The 22952-nt window shown below is 45.0% G+C and overlaps 1 protein-coding gene across 4 annotated transcripts in view; it reads left to right on the forward strand.

The window, feature by feature from the left end:
• GRIA1 (glutamate ionotropic receptor AMPA type subunit 1) overlaps window positions 1-22952 on the forward strand; it is a 316336-nt gene that overhangs the window by 185951 nt on the left and 107433 nt on the right. For all 4 annotated transcript variants that reach the window (XM_007165498.2, XM_007165497.3, XM_007165496.3 and 1 more), the window contains exons 6-8: window positions 6128-6289; window positions 8271-8438; window positions 17109-17213. In XM_007165498.2, the coding sequence (XP_007165560.1) occupies window positions 6128-6289; window positions 8271-8438; window positions 17109-17213 (435 nt within the window). The remainder of the gene's footprint in view (window positions 1-6127; window positions 6290-8270; window positions 8439-17108; window positions 17214-22952) is intronic.

A 22952-nucleotide genomic window follows, 5' to 3' on the forward strand; every position in this document is an offset into this window, starting at 1 on the left:
CTCTTTTCCACGACAGCCTTTCTAGGATTCAAATACATCCTTCACTTCCCTTCTTAGTCTTCCATTATTTTCAGGTTGAACATCCCCACTTTTTTCAAGCATTTCTAATGTAACCAGACTTTTCAAACTGTACTTCCCTATAACTATCCTCTCTATGGAGCTGTCATCTAAGAATTTATCTGACAATTCGGGGAAACTTGCCACATTCAACTTGTGCCATTCAGAGTATAAAGTGCAAGTTCTTCAATTTGTTCTAATCTTACCTCTTCTAGACCTCAAGGGGAGGAGATGGAGGGAGTGCTCTCTCCAGCATCCCAGGTCTTGTTAAATAACCTTCTCCTTGGCCCCTTAACAATGTTGGATGTTCCCTCTTCCTTCTAATGGGGGTGGTGTCCGCCCAAGCAGGACGATGAGGGCTGAATAGCTTGTATGTGACCCCTGGAAAGAACCCCAGAGAAAAAGGAAATCTGGCTTTGAAGATAAAGCTTTTTATCCTTTGAAAGCTGTGTTCCCATACACCTGCCTCCTGTTGGCTCAGGTGTCTTGCCTGACCCAGTGCCTGGTTTCAAAGCAGTTGTAACAACACCTAACCTCTTCTGACCCAGTGATAATGATGATGGTGAATGTGATGATAATAATAATAACATTCATAATCACTGATGATTATAATAACATTCATTAAGCACTTACTATGTGCCAGACACAGCTCTAAGTGCTTTATGTACTTTTTTTAAAATCTTGCTCCAGTTCTATGCTGTAGGTGCTATTATATCCGCATTTTGAAGACCAGAGAGCTAAGACTCAGAGAGGTTAAATAACCAGTAAGCACACATAATCAGGTTCTTTTGTTTCCAGGCACACATGATAATTAATAGGCATAATGATAACTCAGAGCTTCCTCGTGATCCTCAAAGCATTGTCTAAATCTTTACAGCAACATGAAAGCATGGCTAATGTAGTTATACTGTTAAACATCTCTTTAGGATATTATAATTATTTGAAATGCCTTTTCATTCTAATCCTTTGAAAATTATCATTGAGATATGATAGATGGAATGACTATATTAACCAGTTTAATTAATTGAGCACTTTTCCCCCAGGCATGCTATTTAAATGACTGGTCAGCATTGCATTGCCTTCTACGATGAGTACATAGGGAATACAGATCTTAATCTCAGCTACCCCTCTAACCAGCCTACGACTTGAGGCCACTAGTCTCCTCTCTGGACAACGAGGGGTTTGACCTGATCACCAGTATCTTTGCTTCAGGTGTCTGTAAACCTAAACTATGGCCCATGGGTCAGATCCAACTGCTACCTGATTTTGTCTGGCTCATTAGCTAAGAATGGTTTTACATTTTTAAATTATTAGAAAAACGAAAAGAAAAATGATACTTCGTGACGTGTGAAAATTACTTGAAATTCAAGTTTCAGTGGACACAACCATGCTCATTCATTTTCTATTGTCTAGAACGGCTTTCGCGCCATAACAGCAACATTGAATAGTTACGACAGAAACCACGTGGCCCACCAGCCTAAAAAATTCACAATATGACCCTTTACCAAGAAAAATTTGCTGACTCCTGCTATAAATGTGAGGTAGGTGGGCACTAACAGACTTCGTATAAATCAGAGGCTTGAGAAACATCTAACCAATCTCTAATCACCATCATGGTGTCAAGGAGAGAAACCGACTGTGCTCTCCCACAGATGTTGCTTTAAGACAGAAAGCTGTACTGGAAGGCCCCTCTTTGGCAGAGTAAGACATCTCTTCTAGGCTATTAACTGTCAGCCACACTGTCTGAGCTTCTTTGTCCCTCTGTCTGGGGCAATATGGAAATGCCATCCTAAAGCTAGCCTCCTGTGTTCCTCCACTGGCAAAGCAGTGTAACACATAGACGAAGAAGACAGATTTGATGGCTGGACCACAGCTGGATTCCTTGCTTGCTGGGTGACCTCAAGGGAGTTTCCAAAGGTCCCTGAACCACAGCTCCGCACACATAAAATTGGGACAGATACTCACTCACTTATGCAAATGAGCACCCGGTGCCTACTGTGCATGTGCACCTCTCAGGGTTGTTTGGGGGGATTAAATAGGATTATGTATATAAAGCATTTAATAGAATGTCTGGCTCAGGATAAGAGCTTGGGAAATGCTTAATAAATCTAAGGGTGACTCTCGACTGATTATCTCATTTTTCAATTTTAAATGACAACTTCATAATTCTCAAAAGGCTGTATGAAGATGAAGTTATATAATGCATAAGAAGTGACAGTTTTGCCATTGTTGTCATTTCTGTTATCCTGAGGAGCAATGCTTCTGAAGCTGCATTTCAGTAGAGCATTTAACAGCGCCAGTGTTCTTTAATTCCAGGCCAAGAGACAACAAATTAAGCAGGGCTCCCTTAACAGACCGTCTCAAAGAGTCAACCAATGCCATGACTTCTCTTCCCTGTTCTGCCACGGCCACTCCCTCCCCCACTTTCCAGGGACTTAACAGATGATTCTGAACCAGCAACGTATATCAAAATTATCTGAGGATCTATTTTTATTTTTTAACAGTACTAAAAAGAAAACATATTCACATGGTAAAAAAGAAAAAAATTATTCCCTCATTTTGTGTCCTTTACCTAACATCCCAGATAGGAGCTTATTTTATCATTCTTTGTCCCTTCCTTCTCAGGGGAGCTGAGGAGTTCAGTTAGAGGTCCCATCAGTTTGATTAGATATAACTTGAGGTTTGGCTCCAGTAACCTTGTAGTCAGACACTCTGGTGATGGAGTTGAGTGCCATTTATGTTTGAATAAACTCTGCCATTTCCCATGGCCCCCATTACGTTGATGGGGGCAGTCAATACAAAATGCCTGGGAGCTTGTTACAGATTTTCAAGCGACAGAATTTGACTGCAGGAGGTCGCTTTCATTTTATTCTCTCAATAGTTATTTTATGAACAAGATGTTCTTTTTAAGATCTCTAAAAATTATGGGAAGTCTCTCAACTGTGCATTAGCTTTTAACCAGGGGTGGGATGGTTGTACTCTTAGGTAGTAGAACGTCTTGGAATGCCTATTGGGTACGAGAACCTAATTCTGATTTCATCTGTACTAAAAGCTTGCTAGAAACTGTGCAATTCAGTAGACCCCTGTGAATGTGTGTAAACTGTAGCTATGGGAAAAGTTAATCACAAAATATATTTCCAACATGAGCTTCTCTTTTCAAACAATTAAAATCATCCACTGGCATTTACTGCCTGGTGATCACACTTCCCCTTAGCTCATACGCATTCTTGCTTGAGGAAAGTCTTTGGCTTTTATTCATTCACCCAACAAATATGTATCGAGCACCTACTCTGTGCCAGGCATTGTTCTAGGTGCTAGGTTCTAGTATACATCCGTGAACAAGACAGAAAGGGTCCCTGCCCTCATGGAGCTGACACTCCAACCCGAGGAGAGAGGACAAGGGAATAAATGAGCAAACGAGATCATCTCAAATGATGATAAACAGGGCACTGAGAAGGAACTGACTGGACTGGGTGTTGGGAGTGACTTGACTGGGTTCTACTAGAACCAGGTCTTAAGACAGCAATTCAAGTACAAGCAGCTTCTTTGGCTGCGAATCCCAGAAACAACAGCAGGGAATCAGGGATGTGAAGTAGGGAAGGGACAGCAGGCATCTGATAAAAGTGCATAACCAAGACAGTTACCCCTCGGGGCTACGGAGCTCCATCCTTTAGGGAAGCTCTAGACCTGGCTGTAGAGCATGCCTCAGGGTTACCCCACCCAGGGAAGAGGATTCTGGAGTATTTATCTACGAACTCCCCATCTGTCATTGGTTGAGAGCTGCTCTGGGTGAATGAACTCCCTGATACGTCTGGCTTACCCTGCACGTAGGTGAAGTAATAGGTATTTGTCGTTAGTATATAAAGTGGAATATCAGTGTCTAAGGGGTGGGGGAGTGGAAATCAGCAGGGCATCAATAGGAACTACCACAGGGCAAGAATTGAATCTTACATAAGGGGTCAGGAAAGAGCTGTCTGAAGAGACTGCATTTTAGCTGAGATCCAAAAATATGGGCAGGAGTCGGCCAGGGAAAGCTCATTTCCAGGCAGAGAACAGCTAGGCAAAGGCTCAGGGCGGAACTGAGCTTAGTTTGTTTATAAAATAGAAATAATAAAGAATCGCAGAACTTTAGAGGCATGGGTGGGGGGGGGCATGTCTTTGAGTCATGAAGTCATTGATGACTAGATCGTTCAGGTAAGGAAACTGGATCAAGTCAGTGAGAAATGAAGATACCTGGGCAGAGCTGGGGCCAGCACTCCGGGCTCTCAGCTGTCTGTCCATGGCTCTCCCCAACCTCAATCCACCACACTGCTTCCCCTGCTCCTTCCCGCATTTCACCCCCAGGGATTTGGCAGTTTCTCCAAGCTGTGGAGCTCAGAGAGCAATGACTTTATGATCCCTGCTCAAATTCCTGCAGTGGGCTGCCAATTATACCTTAAAAAGAAACCCAGGTGATCACAATGCTTTATGTGATCCAGCCCTGGGCTGCCGACTGCATTTCCCGCCCCCTCTCTCACTCATTCACTCACTGTGCTACAGTCACACCAGCCTTCTGTTTCTGGAACATGCCAAACATCCTCCGACCTCTGAGCCAGAATGCTCTCCCCCAGATTTCCCCAGAGCTCACTCACACGGCTTCACTTCACTCAGGTCCCCGTGCTGACACCACCATCTCAGGGAGGCTCAAACAGATCATGACTCCGGGGCATGGCACTGCCCTCCCCTCCCCATCCTCTTTCCCCACTTCATCTTCCTTCAGAGGACTCATAGCTACTGCGTAGTATACTCTGCTGGACTGTACTCTAGACACTGTGCTACGTATTTACTTTTCTTTAATTGAAGTATAGTTGATGTATAATACTATATGTTATAGGTGTACAATACAGTGATTCACAACTTTTAAAGGTTATACTCCATTTATAGGTCTTATAAAATATTTGCTCTGTTCCCCGTGTTGTACAATACATCCTTGTAGCTTATTTTATACCTAATAGTTCGTTTGTTTATGGTCTATCTTTCCCACTAGAAAGTAAGCTTTGTAAGAGAAGGAAGTTGTTTTTCTCACAATTAGAAGAGTACACTGTAGGTTCTCAAATATGTTCGTTGAATGACAAGTGAGCAAGTGAGCAAAGACCTACAGAAGACCTTAGTTCTGGTCCCCTCTCTGCTACTAAACCAACGAATGACTCTGTGAAGATGACTCTCCCACTCTGGTCTCGATTTCTTTATCTGACAAATAAGCATATAATTTCTATCTTATAAAGCCATAAAGTGAAATGCGGCCGTAGATTTGAAAGTACTGTACACTATAGAAATATATTATACAAATACAAGGTTTCCTTTCTAAATTGAAGGCTTCCTGAGTTTCAATGAACTTCACCAAATGGGGAGGAAAGTTTCATTCCCAATAAAAAATGCTTTGCGGATATGAGAACTGATCAGGCCTCACTGGCTAGGGAAGACCTCGGCTGTGGCACAGGAAAGAGCACAGGGGGAGGGGTAATCAGCATCCAGCCTCTTCTAGACATGCTGGTGACCTTGGGGAGCCCTCAGGCGCTTGCCCCTGATGGACTTCAGATTCCTCTCCTCTCAAATGGGTGGAGAGTGGTGATGGTGGAGGAAAAGCCTCCCCCTCTTTTGTTTTTTATTCTGTTGCATATCTGTGTCGTCATGGTAATCTCAGCAACCATTTATTGATCACTCTGCACCACGCACTTGACATGGATCATCGCACTGCTTTTTCTCCCCCGCCTCCTAACCTCCATTATGCATACGAGAAAATACCAGGGAACTTGGTCCAAGGTAGTAACTCACAGCTGTGAGTAGCAGAGCCCACCCTCCAACCCAGGCATGGCTGGCTCCTGAGCAAGTGCTCTTAACCACTGTGCTAACTCTGTGCACAAACTAAGTGATAACAGAATTCAGAAGGGAGGGAGACACAACTGTCTCTCCATTACATCGGTTTCACCTTAAGTAGGAACTGGGTGGAAAAGGCTGTGATTCTGTAACATGGTTAAACGGATGTATCCAGGCAGCATATTCTGACTTCTCTCCCTTCCTCTCCACCCAGGGTTTCATGGACATTGACTTGAACAAATTCAAGGAGAGTGGAGCAAACGTAACAGGTTTCCAGTTGGTGAACTACACAGACACCATCCCGGCCAAGATCATGCAGCAGTGGAAAAACAGTGATGCTCGGGACCACACCCGGGTGGACTGGAAAAGACCTAAGGTAAGAGGATGGGCAGCAGGCAGCAAAGGACCAGCCTGGTCCCTCTGCCTGCCCTAGATTCCTGGGTAGTGTTAGCCTTTAGATAAGGATAGACTTTCTAAGAGGAGCAAGTTAAGCAAAGTGTATCCATAAAGACTGAGGGTATGGACAATCCAGAATGACAGTGGTTTTAACAAGATAAATATTTTTATTTTCTTTCATATAAACAAAATTCAGAAGTCAGCACCCCAGGGCTTGTGTAATGGCTTCACAATCATTCGAACACTGAGGCTTGTTCTATCTTCTTGCTCTGCTATCCTCAGCATATGGCTGCTACCTTATAGCCCCAAATGGCTGCAGAAGCTCCAACGATTACCTCACTATTCCACCCAGCAGGAAGGGAAAAGGAAAACAAAAATCAAAACTGCTTCCTATAAGAACTCTTTCCAGAAGTCACACACAGATCTTCCCTTCACATGCTATTGGCCACATCTTAGAAACCTACCCCAGCTACCTACCGGGGAAGTTGGAAAATGATGTCTCTACTCTGGGCAGGACCACCATGTTGCACAGCTCCAGGGGGATGCATTTATTTCTTCATGGATTGAGCCTCCTAGATTTGTGCAGTGAGCTGGCCCTTTTTCTAATCAGCCACGTACCTAGCTAAAAATCAAGGAAATTTAACTAAGCAATAACCAGCACATCTCCTTCTCAGAGAGTCTACTACCAATTATCATGCAGACTACCTGTCTCTCACTTCCCAGCAAGGCAGCTTTAAATCCTGCAGCCAAAATCTATATTGTTTGCTATTTGATAATGGCTTAGAATAAGGATAGGGGATAATTTTTCTTTCCCACATCAAATCCAACAGTTTGGCAATGGCTGTGAGAAACACTGTTGAGAAGGATTCTGAGGCTAAATTTGTTTATCTGGGGCAAACTGTGGATCCTTGGCAACTTTCTCTTGCCACTCGTCAATTTCTTTTTGTGAATGGCAGGCCACTTAACCGAGATGCTTCTCATCCCACTTTTGCTCAAACTGAGTTAGCAATTCAGAAATAAAAACTTATTTCAATATGAGCTTAAGCAAGCAAAATCACAAATGTGCTTTAAAGCAATGAGCAAACCACACAGCAGTTAATTCATTAATATGCAAAAAGCCCACCCAATTTCCAAAAGATTGGAGCTGATTATAAAAATAACAAAATATAATGTATATACTTTTAAAATAGCAAGAGAATCAAAGTTAAGAACTGGAAAAATACATATACATTCATTCTACAACTCTACTGTGAACTTAGAATGTGCCAGAGAACATGCTAGACATTGAGGACAAATTAATGAGGACAGACATGAGTTCCAGTGCCGGGAAATGTTGTTATTGTTATCCTGCTTTTGTTTCAACATTTTCACCCGCTTTTAGGCAAGAGGGGGATAAAATTGAGGGTTAGCATGAAGAAGCACAAGGGGAAAGTTTGCAGAATGTAAACCTGCCACTTGAGTGAACCACATGTGGAAATAATTAAGAGTTGACCCTTCTTGGATTATTCTTTTTTTCTTTTACTGCACCAGGGATGGTGGGGTAAATTGTTCCTCTTGGCTCCCAACTGATGACTATAACACAGAGAACACCAAGTGGTTTTCCATGGACTGTATCAGACAGATACAGATGTGCTGTATTTAATCTATGGATTCTTTTTCCAGTTGAACCAACATTTTCAGATGGCAAGATTGAACACAAAATTCTAAAGTTCTCTTCTAACATCACAACCTGCAGTAATACTGAACTCATAATCCAGGGGGGCAATACTGGCTATGAGGTGGAGCAGAAGCCCCCATCTAAGAGGCAGGCACTCCCTGGCTCACGGCTGCTCCCCTCCACCCCCCCACTCCCCATCCCTGCGGGCATCCTCACCACCGGGAAGCTCCTTCCCAGATGCAGCTCCCACCTGCCTCCCTGTCAGTTCGCTCTGACACCTAACTGTCTCTGTTCCTCCCACTAGTACACCTCTGCGCTCACCTACGATGGGGTGAAGGTGATGGCTGAGGCTTTCCAGAGCCTGCGGAGGCAGAGAATCGATATCTCTCGCCGGGGGAATGCTGGGGACTGCCTGGCTAACCCAGCTGTGCCCTGGGGCCAGGGCATCGACATCCAGAGAGCTCTGCAGCAGGTGAGGCTGGCAATGGCTGCCCCATCTTATGGGAGCCTCACGGGGGATTTCAGCATCAGTTTCAGGTGGGACGTAGCTATTTAAGAGAAAAGGTAGAGCACGCCTGAAGTTAGGACTGCCACTGCATTGTGTCTGTGGCTCTTGGCGTACATGGAAGGTCATGCAGAAATTTGAAAAACAAAACAAAAAAACGCAGTAGTATGGAATAGTCATTCCTGATAGCACAAAAGCTCTATTTGCTGCTTAGGGTTTATGTTAAAGAGGGGAAGCCAGTGATTTTGTATTTGGAAAGGGGACTTGAGATATACAAGGATGAAACTGAACCATTTTAGCAGTCTCTTGGAGACTCCCCCTCTTGCCCTGATTTTCTGGATTTCTTCATCACCTTTGCTTTCTGTGCACGTCATGATGGGACCCTGAAAATGTTTCTCGGGACTTCTGATTCTATTTTCTTGCTTCTCAGCATTGCAATCATCAATTTTTTTTTTTTTTAAGAAATTCACGTTCTTTTATTTATTTATTTATTTATTTATGACTGTGTTGAGTCTTCGTTTCTGTGCGAGGGCTTTCTCCAGTTGAGGCAAGTGGGGACCACTCTTCATCGCGGTGCGCGGGCCTCTCACCATCGCGGCCTCTCTTGTTGCGGAGCACAGGCTCCAGACGCGCAGGCTCAGTAATTGTGGCTCACGGGCCCAGTTGCTCCGTGGCATGTGGGATCTTCCCAGACCAGGGCTCGAACCCGTGTCCCCTGCATTGGCAGGCAGATTCTCAACCACTGCGCCACCAGGGAAGCCCGCAATCATCAATTTTGTTCGCGCTTAACAACAGGTAAAGAACGGGGATAGAAAATGGTCAGGCCCCTCCAATCAGTTGGCTATGCAGAGTATTCTGAGGCTGAATCCAGATTCAACAGGGGAGAGTATAAATACTCAGTGATATGTCTGCTGTGGAAGCAGGATGAGACAGAGGTACACGTGAGCCATGTATTTAACATTCCTGGTTTAGAAGGTTCTGGGGATTTGCCCAGTTTTATCACTCTCTGAGCTCCTAGAAGTCTCTAGAAGTTTCTAGAAGCACCTCAAGCCCAGGCTGTGGTCCTCCAACTCCTGACGGATAGCACCATATGATGCCCCTGATGCCTCCTGAGAGAGGCTGTGTTTCCAAAGGGGACTGGGCAAAGAGGGCAGTGCTCACTGCAAAGGAATGTTCAAGTATCAGACACAGTGGCAAGCCAGCCAACAGCAAGATATTTTGGTGCAAATGCCTCTCAGGACCTGCCCTCCCCATCCAAGAGTTGCCTAGATAAGACCAGCTCTACTTTCAAGACTCCATTCAACAGAAGATGAATTTGGACTCCCAGGGAAGGAGAGATGCGTTTCTGAATGAGGGAGAAATGTAGAGCAAAATGTACAACTATTCCCATTTGTTTTCCAGCCACACGTGCACAGCTCTAACAATTTTCACAACCTGGAGAAAGAGACAAGACAGGAATATCACAGGCTGTTCTTCAGCTTGGATGAATTGCCTGCACATGGAATATGAATTATACTTCTGTCCTTTAGAATGAAGTGAAGCAGCTGCCCTGGACTACACGCAAATGGGTCAACCCGCAGCCCTTTCTGCCCTCCCCCTGTCTCTGCGCAGGGCGGCCCCGAATCGCTAGGCAGCAAGAGCAGACACCCACCAGCTTCAGAATGATAGCCAAAGGTGCCGTGCCCGCCTTCTGGCTTGTTTAAAATGCTCTTCCAGACCCCACAGTCAAGACAGATTCTGTTTGCAGTGTGAAGCTAGTTTCAGGAGGTCCCACGGACTTGCCCTCAGCTTCACAACCCTTCTAGCTCCCTTGCCCCTCCCATCTTAAGGGCGTCCCTGGAAGGATATCCTGATGCCATCGTGACAGTGATGAAGCCTGGAGACGACGTGGTTGGCAGGAAGGGCACTGAATCAGGAGAGCTGGGGTCCAGGTCCCGCTGGGCCCCTGAGTCTCTGGGTGACCTTGAAATACTCATTCAGATCTCCTACACCCTTCCCTTTCCTCATCCATGACAATGAGGCAGTTAGAGAGACAACTCTTGGGTCCCAACTGGCTTAAGAACTCTAAGGGTCTAATTTATTTTCTCTTATGCTCTAACCCATGTCTTTCTGGTTGTAACATGCTCAGGCTTCTGCTTCTGCCTTCAGTGGGGTTGAGAGGAGGCAGTTGCCTTAGTCAAAAAAATAATAATCTCTATACTGTCTTGAGTCAAGACATGTGTGTGCCAGTCAGCTGCTCCTGAGAGCCTACTATGTGCTCTGGTCTGGGGCCAAGCTCTGGGGACAATAAGAAAAGTCAAGACCTGCCCTCAAGAAGCTCCCTTCAGTCTCTATTGGGTGTGGACGTAGGGCAGGGAGAACTAGCCACAAAACAAACCCGAAAATAAAACCAACACTCTGATCTAAAAATCAGCTGTTCAAACTGATTACTTTCAAATCTTTGTTAATCACCTAGAATCACAAACACGTATTGCTGAAAGAGACCTGAAAGATTACGACTCCCATTTTCCCTCACATTATAGATGAAGCAGCTGACCTAGAGTAGGCAGTGACTCAGCCGGGGTCACACAGCAGCTTAGCAGCACGGGCTGGACCAGACACCCATCCGGGGCTCTTCTTCCTGTCCCACAACTGTCCTGTGGCCCCAGGGGCCTTTGCTTGTACGCACTGAGCTCCAGGGCCTTACACACACAGTGATGGCCACTGTCCAACCATCTCACCCTCAAGACCCATCTCTTGAAAAAGCCATGCCCCTAGGGAGAAGCAGTGTGCCTACAGTAGACTGGGTAAATCCCAATGGCATTCGGTCCTTGGAACCCAAGGTTGGGGGCTCGAGTCTCTTCTGCCCTGCCCATTGGCCTTCCGGTCACACATGGGGAGGGACCTGTGGGTCAGCTTGTGGTAGAGCTGGGATGCCTGTGAGTTAGGCCAAGAGGAATTAGCACATTATTCTAAAAATAATGGCAATACCAGCTATGATATGTCCAGGGCTTACTATGCACAAGGTTCTGAACATATTTTACATGTTTAATCTCACTGAATCCTCAATATAACCCTCTGAGGTAGCTGGTTTTATTAACTGCACTTTATAAATGCAGAAACTGAGCTACAGAGATTTTTTTAAATTTCCCAAAATTATACAGTTAGTGGTAAAAGTGGGACTCCAACCCACATCTCCTTGCTACCTCACCCTGTCTCCATAACTGCTCTGCTCTGAAGCCGCGAAGGCCCAGCCCAGCAGGTGAGACATGAGCTATGGCCCAGCCAGCACCAGCACATGGCCTTGGGTAATATCTACATGCCCCCGCTCCCCCCCACCCCACTATAGTTTCCCCAGCGGCAGAGTGAAGACAATCAGCCTGCCTGCTCCCTGCCTGACATCCAAGGAGCCATTCAGAATATTAATGAGCCCACATCCTGGAATTCCTCAGCACTCCAGGAAGGAAGAGGCATGAGGGCGCCCATAAATTGGCTTCTGGCTGGCAGAAAAGATCCAGCTCCCCAAGTCAGGCTGTTAGTATCTGGGGGGTCATAGGCCCTTTGAGGATATGATGGGAAACAAAGCTTTGTACTCTTATTCCCAGAAAATGCACACACATATATTTTTGCATGACCAGGAGTCAGGTGGACCATAGACACTCTTAGAAGCCCAGCTAAGGGCCTCAGTTGAAGAATCGCTGCCCTAAATTAGGATCAACCCTCTTGCCTTTGTGTTTGCAATCTGTCAGTCAATGACCGCGCACATTGGAAGTGAAGGTTTACGTGGCATATTGCTAGGTGAGGTTGGGGCGAGCTGGGCAGCAGGGGTGTAAGACACAGTCCATACCTTTCAGGACTCAAGACCCAGTGTTGAAGGAAAGACAAGCTCCTGAGAAATAATAGCCACAAAGGTATAGATTAAGGGCTAAATAACACAGCCAGGCTCTTGGTGCTATGGACTGTCAGAAAAGAATGCCATGACTGAGGAATTTGAACATTACCAGGCTTCCTGTAGGAACGAAACTGGGGCTTTAAGTACGGTGACCATATAATTTATCATCCACACTTAAGAGTGAAAGGGAGAGCTATTACCAATTATCCCAGAACAAGACATGTAAACTGAAACGATCCCAAGCTAACCGAGATGGGTGGTCATTCATGCCTTAAAGGAAGGGTGAATTCGAACAAGGAGTGATTTGGGTTTTGGAGGGTCTGGGTGAGGATGTAAATGGTACCCAGCAGACGGCTAGAGTGAGGGTACCAGGGAGGACTTGTGGGCATCGTGCTTGGCTGTTAGCGTGTAGGAAGAGAAGAGCTGGGTTCACACCATGACTCCGCCAAGCACTATCTGGGGGGATCCTGGATTAATTGCTCCACTTTTCTGGCATTATTTTCCTCATCTCTTAAATGGACATAATCCTCTTAGCACTGCCTCCCTCACTGGCTTGTCACAAGGCTCAAAAACATATTTTTTTTTTAAAAAGGGATAATATATAAGCTTCTTTGAACCTCAGGGCAACTGCATGAGATAGAGCAGGATTATTCTTCCCATTGTTCAGGTGGGCAAGTGGAAGCTCAGAGGGGTCCTGAGACTTACCTTGGCTAGTACAACCAGAATGTGGTCTACTGGGATCTAGCCCGCAGGCTCTGACTTCCCACACCCGGTGAGCATTCAGGAGGAGAGGCCAAGAGAACAGATCCACCTCGCGGCAGCCACAAAAAGGCTGCAGGAGCCCCGGGCCCAGAGCATCTCCGCTGCCCCCGCTAGGGATGGGGGTGGAGGAGTCATCGGGGTTGATGGCTCAAGTAGTAGAAACACTAACCAGCAATCAGCGGGCACCAAGCAGGAAAGAAAATCTATGCTTCAGCATCTCATGGGTGGCAGACTCTGAGCTGGCACCCAATACCATTTACAGGAAATCCAAGGTTAATCCTCCGTCTTTCACAGGGGGAGTCAGCAGGTGCCAGGACAGTGATGGCAGGTCCAGGAGGCAGGAACTAAGGGGAAACTCCAGGTTTCCCTCAGTCTGATCCCTGTCACCCCAGCATGGGGGTAGGGGGTGGGAGTGGGGAATGAGGGCCCAGAGGCTCAGTCCTGATGGATAGGATGGCAGTTCCCAGATGTGCCCATAGCATATATTTCTGAGAAGCTTATTCCTCTGACTATGAGTCCAGACTATCCTCATAAATGGTTTGGGGCGAATCCATTCTCTTGACCTCTCCTTGCTCTGCCATCATGGAACGGTAATTCTGGGACATCTTCTTTCCCACTTTAATTTATCTCAGGGTGTGTAAGTCTTGGCTTCTCCAGCTAGACGGTGAGAACCTTCAGCTGCTCCAGGCCTCTCCTGATGTACTGTGAATCCTGAACCCAAGTGCCATAGCTCTGAGTCTCAGTAATCCTATCTACAACATCAGCAAAATAACCTCTGCTTTTGCTACTCACTGGGTTTCTGGGAACATCAAATAAGCAGCATCTTGTGAAAACACTGTGGCAACACAAGGGGCCCTCGGGTCACAAAACTTTGCTGCTGCTGATTTTTTTTTGGAAACTGAGAAAGGCATGTAAAAATGACAGTGAAAAGACCCTCGTTTCTGCTGAAAGAATCCCCTGCTGTGAGACCACAGCTTATCGGACCCAAGGCTTCCATGTTAAGTCTTCTTCTTTGCCATCCTGCTTACCCACTGTACACAGCACAGTAGTAGCAGTAATCATTATCTTCATCATCACCATCACCATCACTTAGATAACAGACACTATTCATCGAACATTTATGTCCCAGACAATATGCTAAGCACTTCAGTTCTTTGAGGAGGAAACCAACAACAGATATAGGCACAGTGACTTGTACATGGCCACATAGTTAGGAGTTAACAGAGTGCAGCCTGGGGAAGGCCCAGCTGGAATAGAGGATAGCAGTCGTAGGCCTGGAGAACACACGCTCTATACATCTCTGTGTCACCCCTCAGAGCCTAGGACAGTAGCACTGTCCTCTGTTTGAGAGGCCACTTGGTGTATTAAGTGAAGAAACCAGAATATGTCAGAAGCTCTGGATTTCAGGCCTGCCTTGGACACTTGTAAGTCCTAAGTCTTGAGCAAATCACTTTACCTTCCAGAGTTTAGGTTTCTCTCGTGAAAGTGAAGATCCTAATCTCTCTCTAACCGACCTAGATCAGGGGGTTGCTATGAATGGAGATGAAGTCATACGTGTGAAAATGCTTCATAAACACTTGTAAAATGGTGGTAGTATTAATAATAACACAATTAGTAATAATAAAAATAATAGCTGGCCTTTGTTGAATACTCACCATGGGGCAAGCATTGATCAAAAAATATCTCATTTAGGGCTTCCCTGGTGGCGCAGTGGTTGAGAATCTGCCTGCTAATGCAGGGGACACGGGTTCGAGCCCTGGTCTGGGAAGATCCCACATGCCATGGAGCAGCTGGGCCCGTGAGCCACAATTGCTGAGCCTGCGCGTCTGGAGCCTGTGCCCCGCGACGGGAGGGGCCACGATAGAGAAAGGCCTGCGCACCGCGATGAAGAGCGGTCCCCGCACCGCGATGAAGAGTGGCCCCCGCTTGCCGCAACTGGAGAAAGCCCTCGCACGAACCGAAGACCCAACACAGCCAAAAATAAATAAATAAATAAATAAATAAATAAAATCAAGTAAAACTTTAAAAAAAAAAAAAAATCTCATTTAATCTGTAAACCAACCTTAAGACATAATTAAACCTAATGGGTCTCATGAAACAAATGAGGAAACTGAGTCATACAGACAATATGCAATTTGCTACATGAATATGGCATAATGATAATTAGCATGACACGAATGACATAATGATAATTAGTATGACACTTGATACCAGCACCAAAAATAGATGCCCATTTGAATCATTAATGACACTTCTTTCTGTTTCTGCAAACCATCTGCACGTCTATCCCAGTCTGTTTTTCCAAATGAGTCACATAAGTTGGTACACAGCAATGAATGGGAAGCTAAAGATGGGCAAGAGACGACCAAGGCGAGAAGGTGAAGCTTCTGGTGGATTGGAATTGCTCTCTTCTTATTCTTCGTAGCAGGATTGGTACTTTGCTTCCTCTTTGAAAAGCAAAACCAGCCTAGACTTTTCCAGAGCAAGAATTTCTCCAGATTTCATCTGAGAGAGTCAAGAGCTTGGTATATAATTTGTTCAGTGTTGTGGGCCTGTTGTAACCTCCCCACTGGACTTCAAACCAGGAGCTGATGGGAGGGTCAGCCTGAGAGGAGACATATACACATACACACACACACACTTTTCTTTCTTTCTTTCCTCCCTTCCTTCTTCTTTCTTTCCTTCTTTCCTTCCTTCCTTTCTTCTTTCTTTCCTTCTTTCCTTCCTTCCTTTCTTCTTTCTTTCCTTCTTTCTCTCTTCCTCCCTCCCACCCCCGCATCTCAAATACACACACACCCCAGCTATTCTTATACCTTCTGAAGGCAGAGGGACTGATCATTCACTGTCAGAAAATGGTAACACCCTGTCAGGCTTCCTTTTAAGCTATTTGAAGAAGGGGAAAGTAAATAATGCTGGGTTAAAGTGCCGGGTTCATATTGGTTACAGGTTCAGGCTCATGTCACTGGCCTTAGGCCAGACTGATCTGAGGACACATGGTGGATCATCATTGGACAATGTGATTTCTTACACTCAAGCCGATGATACACAGCTAGACTCATCCCCAGTTGGAGGGTGGATAAATTTTATTGGTCACCTCCAGAGCAGCAGGCTTGGTTCCAAAGGCCTTGGATCCCCCATGTTGACTACTTGGCCTTTAAAATGAACTTGGAGATAGGAAGCCATGGAAGTTTAATCTGTCTCGTTTGTGGAGAAGTCCCATGCAGCGTATTTGGGGGCTTCCAATACGCACCTTGATTCCACCAGCTGAGACCTGCTGAAAGGCTCTGGTCTTATAAAGAATCTCCTCAGGTGCTTTAAAGTTTGCACAGCACTTTCACATTTGCTGTGTCACTGAAGGTAGATGGGGCAGGAAGTTTGAGACTTAAGAGAGGCAAATTGCCCAAAGTCACTTGGCTGTTCAGAGGAAAGTTGGGGTAAAAATCCAGGTCTCCCAATTCTAGGTCTTTAAGCTCCCAAGTATTGTAATCCCTGGACTTACAAAGGAACTAAGAAGCCATACTGAGGCATAGCCCAAGGCATCACAAGGCCAGCTCCCGGTCCTGGGTCTTCTCCTGACTCACCAGGGACGGCACACCAGTCTCTTCCTTCGCAGGTCTCCTTCAGTTTCTACATCTGAAGGTGTGCACCTGAGGAGTGGTCTTTCTCACAGTGGTAGTCCTGACGGGGGAGTTTGACTGAGGATGGCACAGAGATTTCCTTTCAGGATCTACTTTGATCCATTGTTACTGTTTGCCTAAAGCAATGGGTGAAAAAGTTTTCAGGATGAATTTCAGTTTAGTAGGCAAGAGAACTGTACTCTAACAGTGATGACTGCTACAGGCAAAGGAGTAGAGAGGTGTTTAGTACTGATGCTACTCCAAGACCTCATCCCATGTAACTTCCTCAGGTTCTGGACTTTCACTTCAGCAGAAAAAGCAAACCGATGAACAAACATGAAGCACAACTTCAGGGTTCACTGGTCACCACCTGGCTTTCTTTTCCAGGTGCGGTTTGAAGGCTTGACAGGAAATGTGCAATTTAATGAGAAAGGACGCCGGACCAACTACACCCTCCATGTGATCGAAATGAAGCACGATGGCATCCGAAAGGTAAAGGTCCCTTTGCTTCAGTTCCACAGGGAGGAGAGGGCTGAGCAGAGGCTCAGGCCAGAGCTGAGGGCCTTGGAAGCCCAGTTTCCTGGACTGGATCTCTTAGAAGAGATGCAGGCGATGAGGATTCTAGCCTCAGCTCTGCCACTAACCAGCTGGGACTTTGGGCAAGTCAGTTCCTTCCTCTGAGAAACGAGGAGATTAAATGGAGATTTAAAAAATCTCTAGCTTTGTCTTGGGGTGCTTGTGAAGATCCAAGGGATGGGAAATTACTGTGAAAATATAAAGTAATAGATGTGTATAAAATGCCCCTGCTGCTCCTGTAGGATTCCAAAGTAAGAACTTGAGAATGATGATTTATTGAGGAAGTGAACCATCTTCTCCTGGTCCACACTTGGTCGTATCCCCTCTACTTTCCACATAGAAGTATAAGTGAAATTTAGTCTGTGTATATGTATGTAATGTATAATATGTATGCATAGTAAACATTTTGGAACAACATTCAGATCCTTGGAGAAAACATTCAGAATTCTACCACACTCTGTGTGCTCTGGCCTCTGCCAATTTCTCCGACCTTGACCCTTAACACTCACTTCCTTCCTCCTTCCACTCCAGTCATTCTGATCAACTTTCACTTCCAGGAATACACTATGTTCTTCCTCACCTCCCAGCCTTGAAGCGTGTTCCCTCTGCCTAGGACTCCCCCTACCCCATCCCCTTCTTTTGCCCGGCCAATTCCTCCTCAGCCTTCAACACTCAGAGAAAATGCTACTCCTCAGGGAAGCCTTCCCTAGGCTCCCTTGTTATGCCTCATGGCAGCCTCTACGTTACTGTCCATGGCCTTCATCACATTCCCAGTTCCTTGGGGTGGCACCGCGTAGTGGGTAAGAGGCATTGCACGCATGGTATAAAGCTAGCAGGGGGTCATGGGTCAGAGTATTAGCTCTGGACTCCTGGGACTCAGTCCTGGCATCACCACTTACCAGCCTGTGATTCTGGACAAATAAATCAGGTTCTTTGTGCCTGAAGTGGGGTGTCACCATAACAATGCCAATCTCATAGGCTCACTGAGAGGATTAAATGATCTAACGGGTGCAGAAGTTCTGAGGGCTGCGCCTGGCACATTGAAGACTGGGTCTTCATCTCTCAAACTTGACGCTCTCTATGCCTGTGCTGTCAAATACAGTTGCCACTAGCCATGGATGGCCATTTAACTTTAATTCTAAATAATTAAAGTTTAAAAGTCCCTCAGCTGCACTAGCCACATGTCAAGAGCTCAGTAGCCACAGGTGGCTAGTGGCTGCCATACTAGACAGAACAGATGTATTCAATAGATCATTTCCATCATCCCAGAAAGTTCTACAGAACAGGTCTGCTCATGCTTTCTATTCCCAACCTGTGGCGGTCCATGATGCTCTGGGTGGTTTGGTGAGATACACTGGCAGAATGGTTATAAGCTTAGGCTTTGGAGATAGACACGACCCGAATTAAGTCTCTGCCTTACTCTTTACTAGGCACGTGACCTTGAACAACTTAGCCTCCCTGGATCTCAGTTACATCATCTCCAAATGAGGAATAATGCCCTTTAGCTCACAGGGTTGCCATCAGCACTGAGTGAAACAATGTCTGCTACCCGCTTGCCTGTATCAAGGGATTCCCAAAAGTAGCCCCTGGCATGGAGTGGACATTCAGCCCATGTTTTGTTTGTTTGTTTCAACTGCCTTCTTTAGGCCACAGGGATTTTTATGTCAGCCTTGATTTTGAGTGAGTCAGGCTGTGCAAGCCCATGGAATGGATAAATCAGCAAATAGAAATTACAGAGTAACCTTAAAATCCACAAGCAAATCGTTGTGCTTTATTTTTCAGATCCTGGGGCTGTTTTTCAACTTACTTTCCCATAACTAAATCCTTTCCTAGAATGTGGGCTTAAGCATCCTTTGTTTATGGGGAATCTGACTTTCAGACAATCAATTCCTCCACATCTGTGGCTTCAGGCCTTTTACTCAATCAGCCTCCTAACAAAGTAATTTCTCAGATTCAAAGTAATTTCTCAGATTCACGGTGACCTCATTGTGCTGGTTTCAGTGAGCAGTGCCTGGCCTTACCTAATGTAGGTAATAGAGGGGCTACTGCTGCTTGACCGGGGGCCTTGAGGACTTTCTCCTGATCTTTAGGCACATATCTTGGCCACTGATCTGCCAACACACCCTCTAGTTATCTGGGTCCATTTTGACATCCTACTGAAATGTGTGTGCTCTACACATACGTCCATCAAATGCTTAGGATCTTCAAATGCCAGAATGGGCACTGGCTCCACTAAAGCTAAATCCTTGGGAAATCCATTCAGAGACTCCACTTTACCGTGGGGTGCTGATTTAGGGACCTCTGTCCAAATAAAGTACCTTGTCAAATTCAAGTAGAATCACAAATTCTGGTAACTGGCTGCCAAGAGAGAAGTGTAGGAAAATTCTCGAAGGTCTTTCATGAAGGGACCATCATTGTTGATCTAACCATCTCTGCCCATCACTACTGGTCCTATAGCTAATTTTGGACTTGAAATGGCCAAGTAACATTTCAGCTTGATATGGTCCTATAGCTAATTTGGGACTTGAAATGGCCAAGTCTCATTTCAACTTTCCTGCCGTGTCCCAAGTTTGTCATCCCCAGTTCTAACCCAAGTATAACTGGAAAGGAAAGACTGGGCAGGGAAGAAAGTGACACAAAGTCCTACTGATGTCAATGCACAGCTCTCCAGTCCAGATGTCCTTTGGAAGTTTTTTCTTTAAATCCTTGCCACCCAACTTTGGACATACTGAGACCTGGTGTAGCTCTAAGACAGAGCTTCAATCCAACCACTTCTCTCCATTTCCACTGCTGACCCCAGAGCCCAAGCCACCTTCCACACCTGCCTGACTCACTCAGGAGCCTCCTTACCAGTCACTAGCCCTACTGGCCATGTTCTTGCCCCTCTAGAAGGCCATTTTCCCCACACAAGAGCCAGGATGATAATTTTCAAATACACATCAGGTTATATTGCTTCTCTGCCTAAAGCTTTTGACTGGCTTCCTACTGCAGGTAACATATAACTTCTTGTCTTGACCTTCAGAACCCCAGATGCTGCGTCCCTCTGACATCAGCTCTTGCTCCTCTTTCTCTGGCTCATAACTCCACAGCTACCCTAGCACTTTTCTGTTCCTTTACCCGACATTCTCAATCACTGTAGTTTCATATGCAGTGTCTCTCCTTGTCACTCAAGTCTGGCCCAAGCAAAGTCACTTTGGAGAGGCCATCCCTGACCAAGCTATCTAAAGTGACCCCATCCCCCAGCACAATCCCATTGTCCCAATTTTTCACAGTGCTTACCCCTTCTCATATATTCTTGTTGGTTTACTGATCTCTGTTGAAATTGGTAAACTTCAGCCTGCAGGCCAAATTCAGCCAAATGCCTGTTTTTGTACAGCCCATGAGCTGATGATTTTTACATTTTGAAATGGTTGAAATAAATCAAAAGATGACTACTTCATGATATGTGAAAATTATATGAGATTACAATTTCAGGGTCCATAAATAGAGGGGTTTTTTTTTTGGAATACAGCCAAACTCATTTGTTTAGGTATCGTCTATAGCTGCTTCTGCACTATGACAGCAGAGATGAGTAGTTGCTACAGAGATTGTATGACCTGCAAAGCCTAAAATATTTGCAGTCTGGCTCTTTAAAGATCAAGTTTGATGACCCCTGGTCTGGATATATATTGTCTTTCTTCCCCTCTTCTCCACCTCCTTGCCCCTAAAATGTCAGCTGTCTAAACACAGGGACATGGTTCTGTTATTTATTGTATCCTCAGTGCCTACAATATACTGACGCATAGTAAGCACATGCAAATAAGCGGTTGTTCATTAAATGAGTGGGTAGTGTATTGAATGTTGCTGGGCAACCAGGGAGCATACTACTCTGGCCCGTATTTCCATAGATCTGCCAGCAAATAAGAAAAAAAATTGCTGGCAAATTTAATTAAAAAACACCTCAAGCAGAACTCAGATAAAGTTAAGACATAAACTTATGAAGTTCAAATTCTTGAAGTGTGTTAGTTAAGATAACCCTAGGCGCAATAACAGATAAACTCTAAAATCTCAGCTGTTTAATGCAACAAAGGTCTCATTCTTGTTCACCCTGTGGCCAGTATGGGGCCTGGGGGCTCTGATTAAGACTCAGGCTTATGGAGGCTCCACTGTCTGTTTGGGTCTTCCTGGCTATCAACAGCCAGCTAGCAGGTGAGGAAGAAAGATATTACAAACTATGCTGGAGATTTGGGGGAGTCAGGCTAGGAGAGATGTGCATCACTTCTGCTGCATTCCACTGGCCAACCCAATCACCTGGGCCACCTAGACATATGGAAGGCTGGGAAATGCAATTGCTGTCCAGGTAGCTACTTCCCACCATACCTGTATGCTATGGACGGCGAACAAGAATCCTTGGGGGTCATCAGGTTGTCTTTGCCACAAGAGACATCTTCCTTTTTAAAAATTTATTATAACGGATAACATTTTTAGAGGTCAGGGGTTGTGTCTTCAGAGGAAGCTTAGAGCTAAAAATGTATAAATTTGATTTGATGACTATGCAAGGTAAATCAATTGAATTTACTGTTCCATGATCATCTCCTTTTTAGACTTCATTTACTTAAAAAAATCTAATCTATCATCTAGACTCATTTCCTATATTCAAAAAATCTTTAGAGGTAGATGGAAAACAGGAGATCAAAAATTATAACTGGCCCCAAGAGAAGACCTCTCACTGTCAGAATTGTTTAAATCCTCTCCTGAACGGTGGGCCCCAATTTTTACCAAACTACTAGCTCTGATTTACTTTGAGACAGAATCAAAGTTCCTACATATCCTCAGTAGAGAATCAAAGGGCTATATAATAATCCAGCCCATTTCTCTTAGAAAGGGAAATTTGCTCTCATCTCTGAAGTGCAATGTCACTTCAAAAATCTTTGCCAGCTTTCTTTTCATCAAAATGTGGAACGAGATTTCTCAGCCTGCTAGCTTACATGAGGGGCAAGCTGGGTTTTGGCATCACCCTGCTCTTCTGACTGGCAATAGTTTTTATTTCCCTACAAAAGGGTTAGGAATAAAATAAGCTTGTTTACAACATTTAACTGTTCCTCTAGCTTTTGATATAAGCCAAGCTAGACAATAATTTTTATAGATACCAATTTAACATTAGTGCTATAATACTAGCTCTGAAGGATCCCTATTCTTAAAAATTAAAATCTCTTTCTAAGCCGTATAAATCTGGTCTGTACAGATCTATCTTGCTTTTTTCCCCTCTCTTTGATCAAATAACTTGAGATTTTAGAGCAGTGCTTTGTGGGTTTTGCACCATTTATCCTAGGACATTCTGCATGTAAAGAGGGTTACGCTGTCAAATGAGTTTGAGAAATACTCCATAATATATACTTCTTTTGGAGATTGGCAATGTTCAATAGCAAAGTGAAACTGAAATGTACTGCAGAATAGAAGCCTGTTAGCCTTCAATCAGGCATTACCCTACTGGATATCATTTTTTAGTTTACTGGCAACTTAATATGAACCACGCACTATGCGTACTATTGTCCGTGCATTAACGCATTTGGTTCCCACAGCAGCCCTGCGAGACAGGTACTCTTGTTGTATCCATTCTACAGAGCAGGGACTGAGGCCCACTGAGGTCAAGTAACTGGCCCAAGGTCATACAGT

This window comes from Balaenoptera acutorostrata, chromosome 2, assembly GCF_949987535.1.
Source record: "Balaenoptera acutorostrata chromosome 2, mBalAcu1.1, whole genome shotgun sequence".
In the NCBI taxonomy this organism is placed as follows: Eukaryota; Metazoa; Chordata; class Mammalia; order Artiodactyla; family Balaenopteridae; genus Balaenoptera; species Balaenoptera acutorostrata.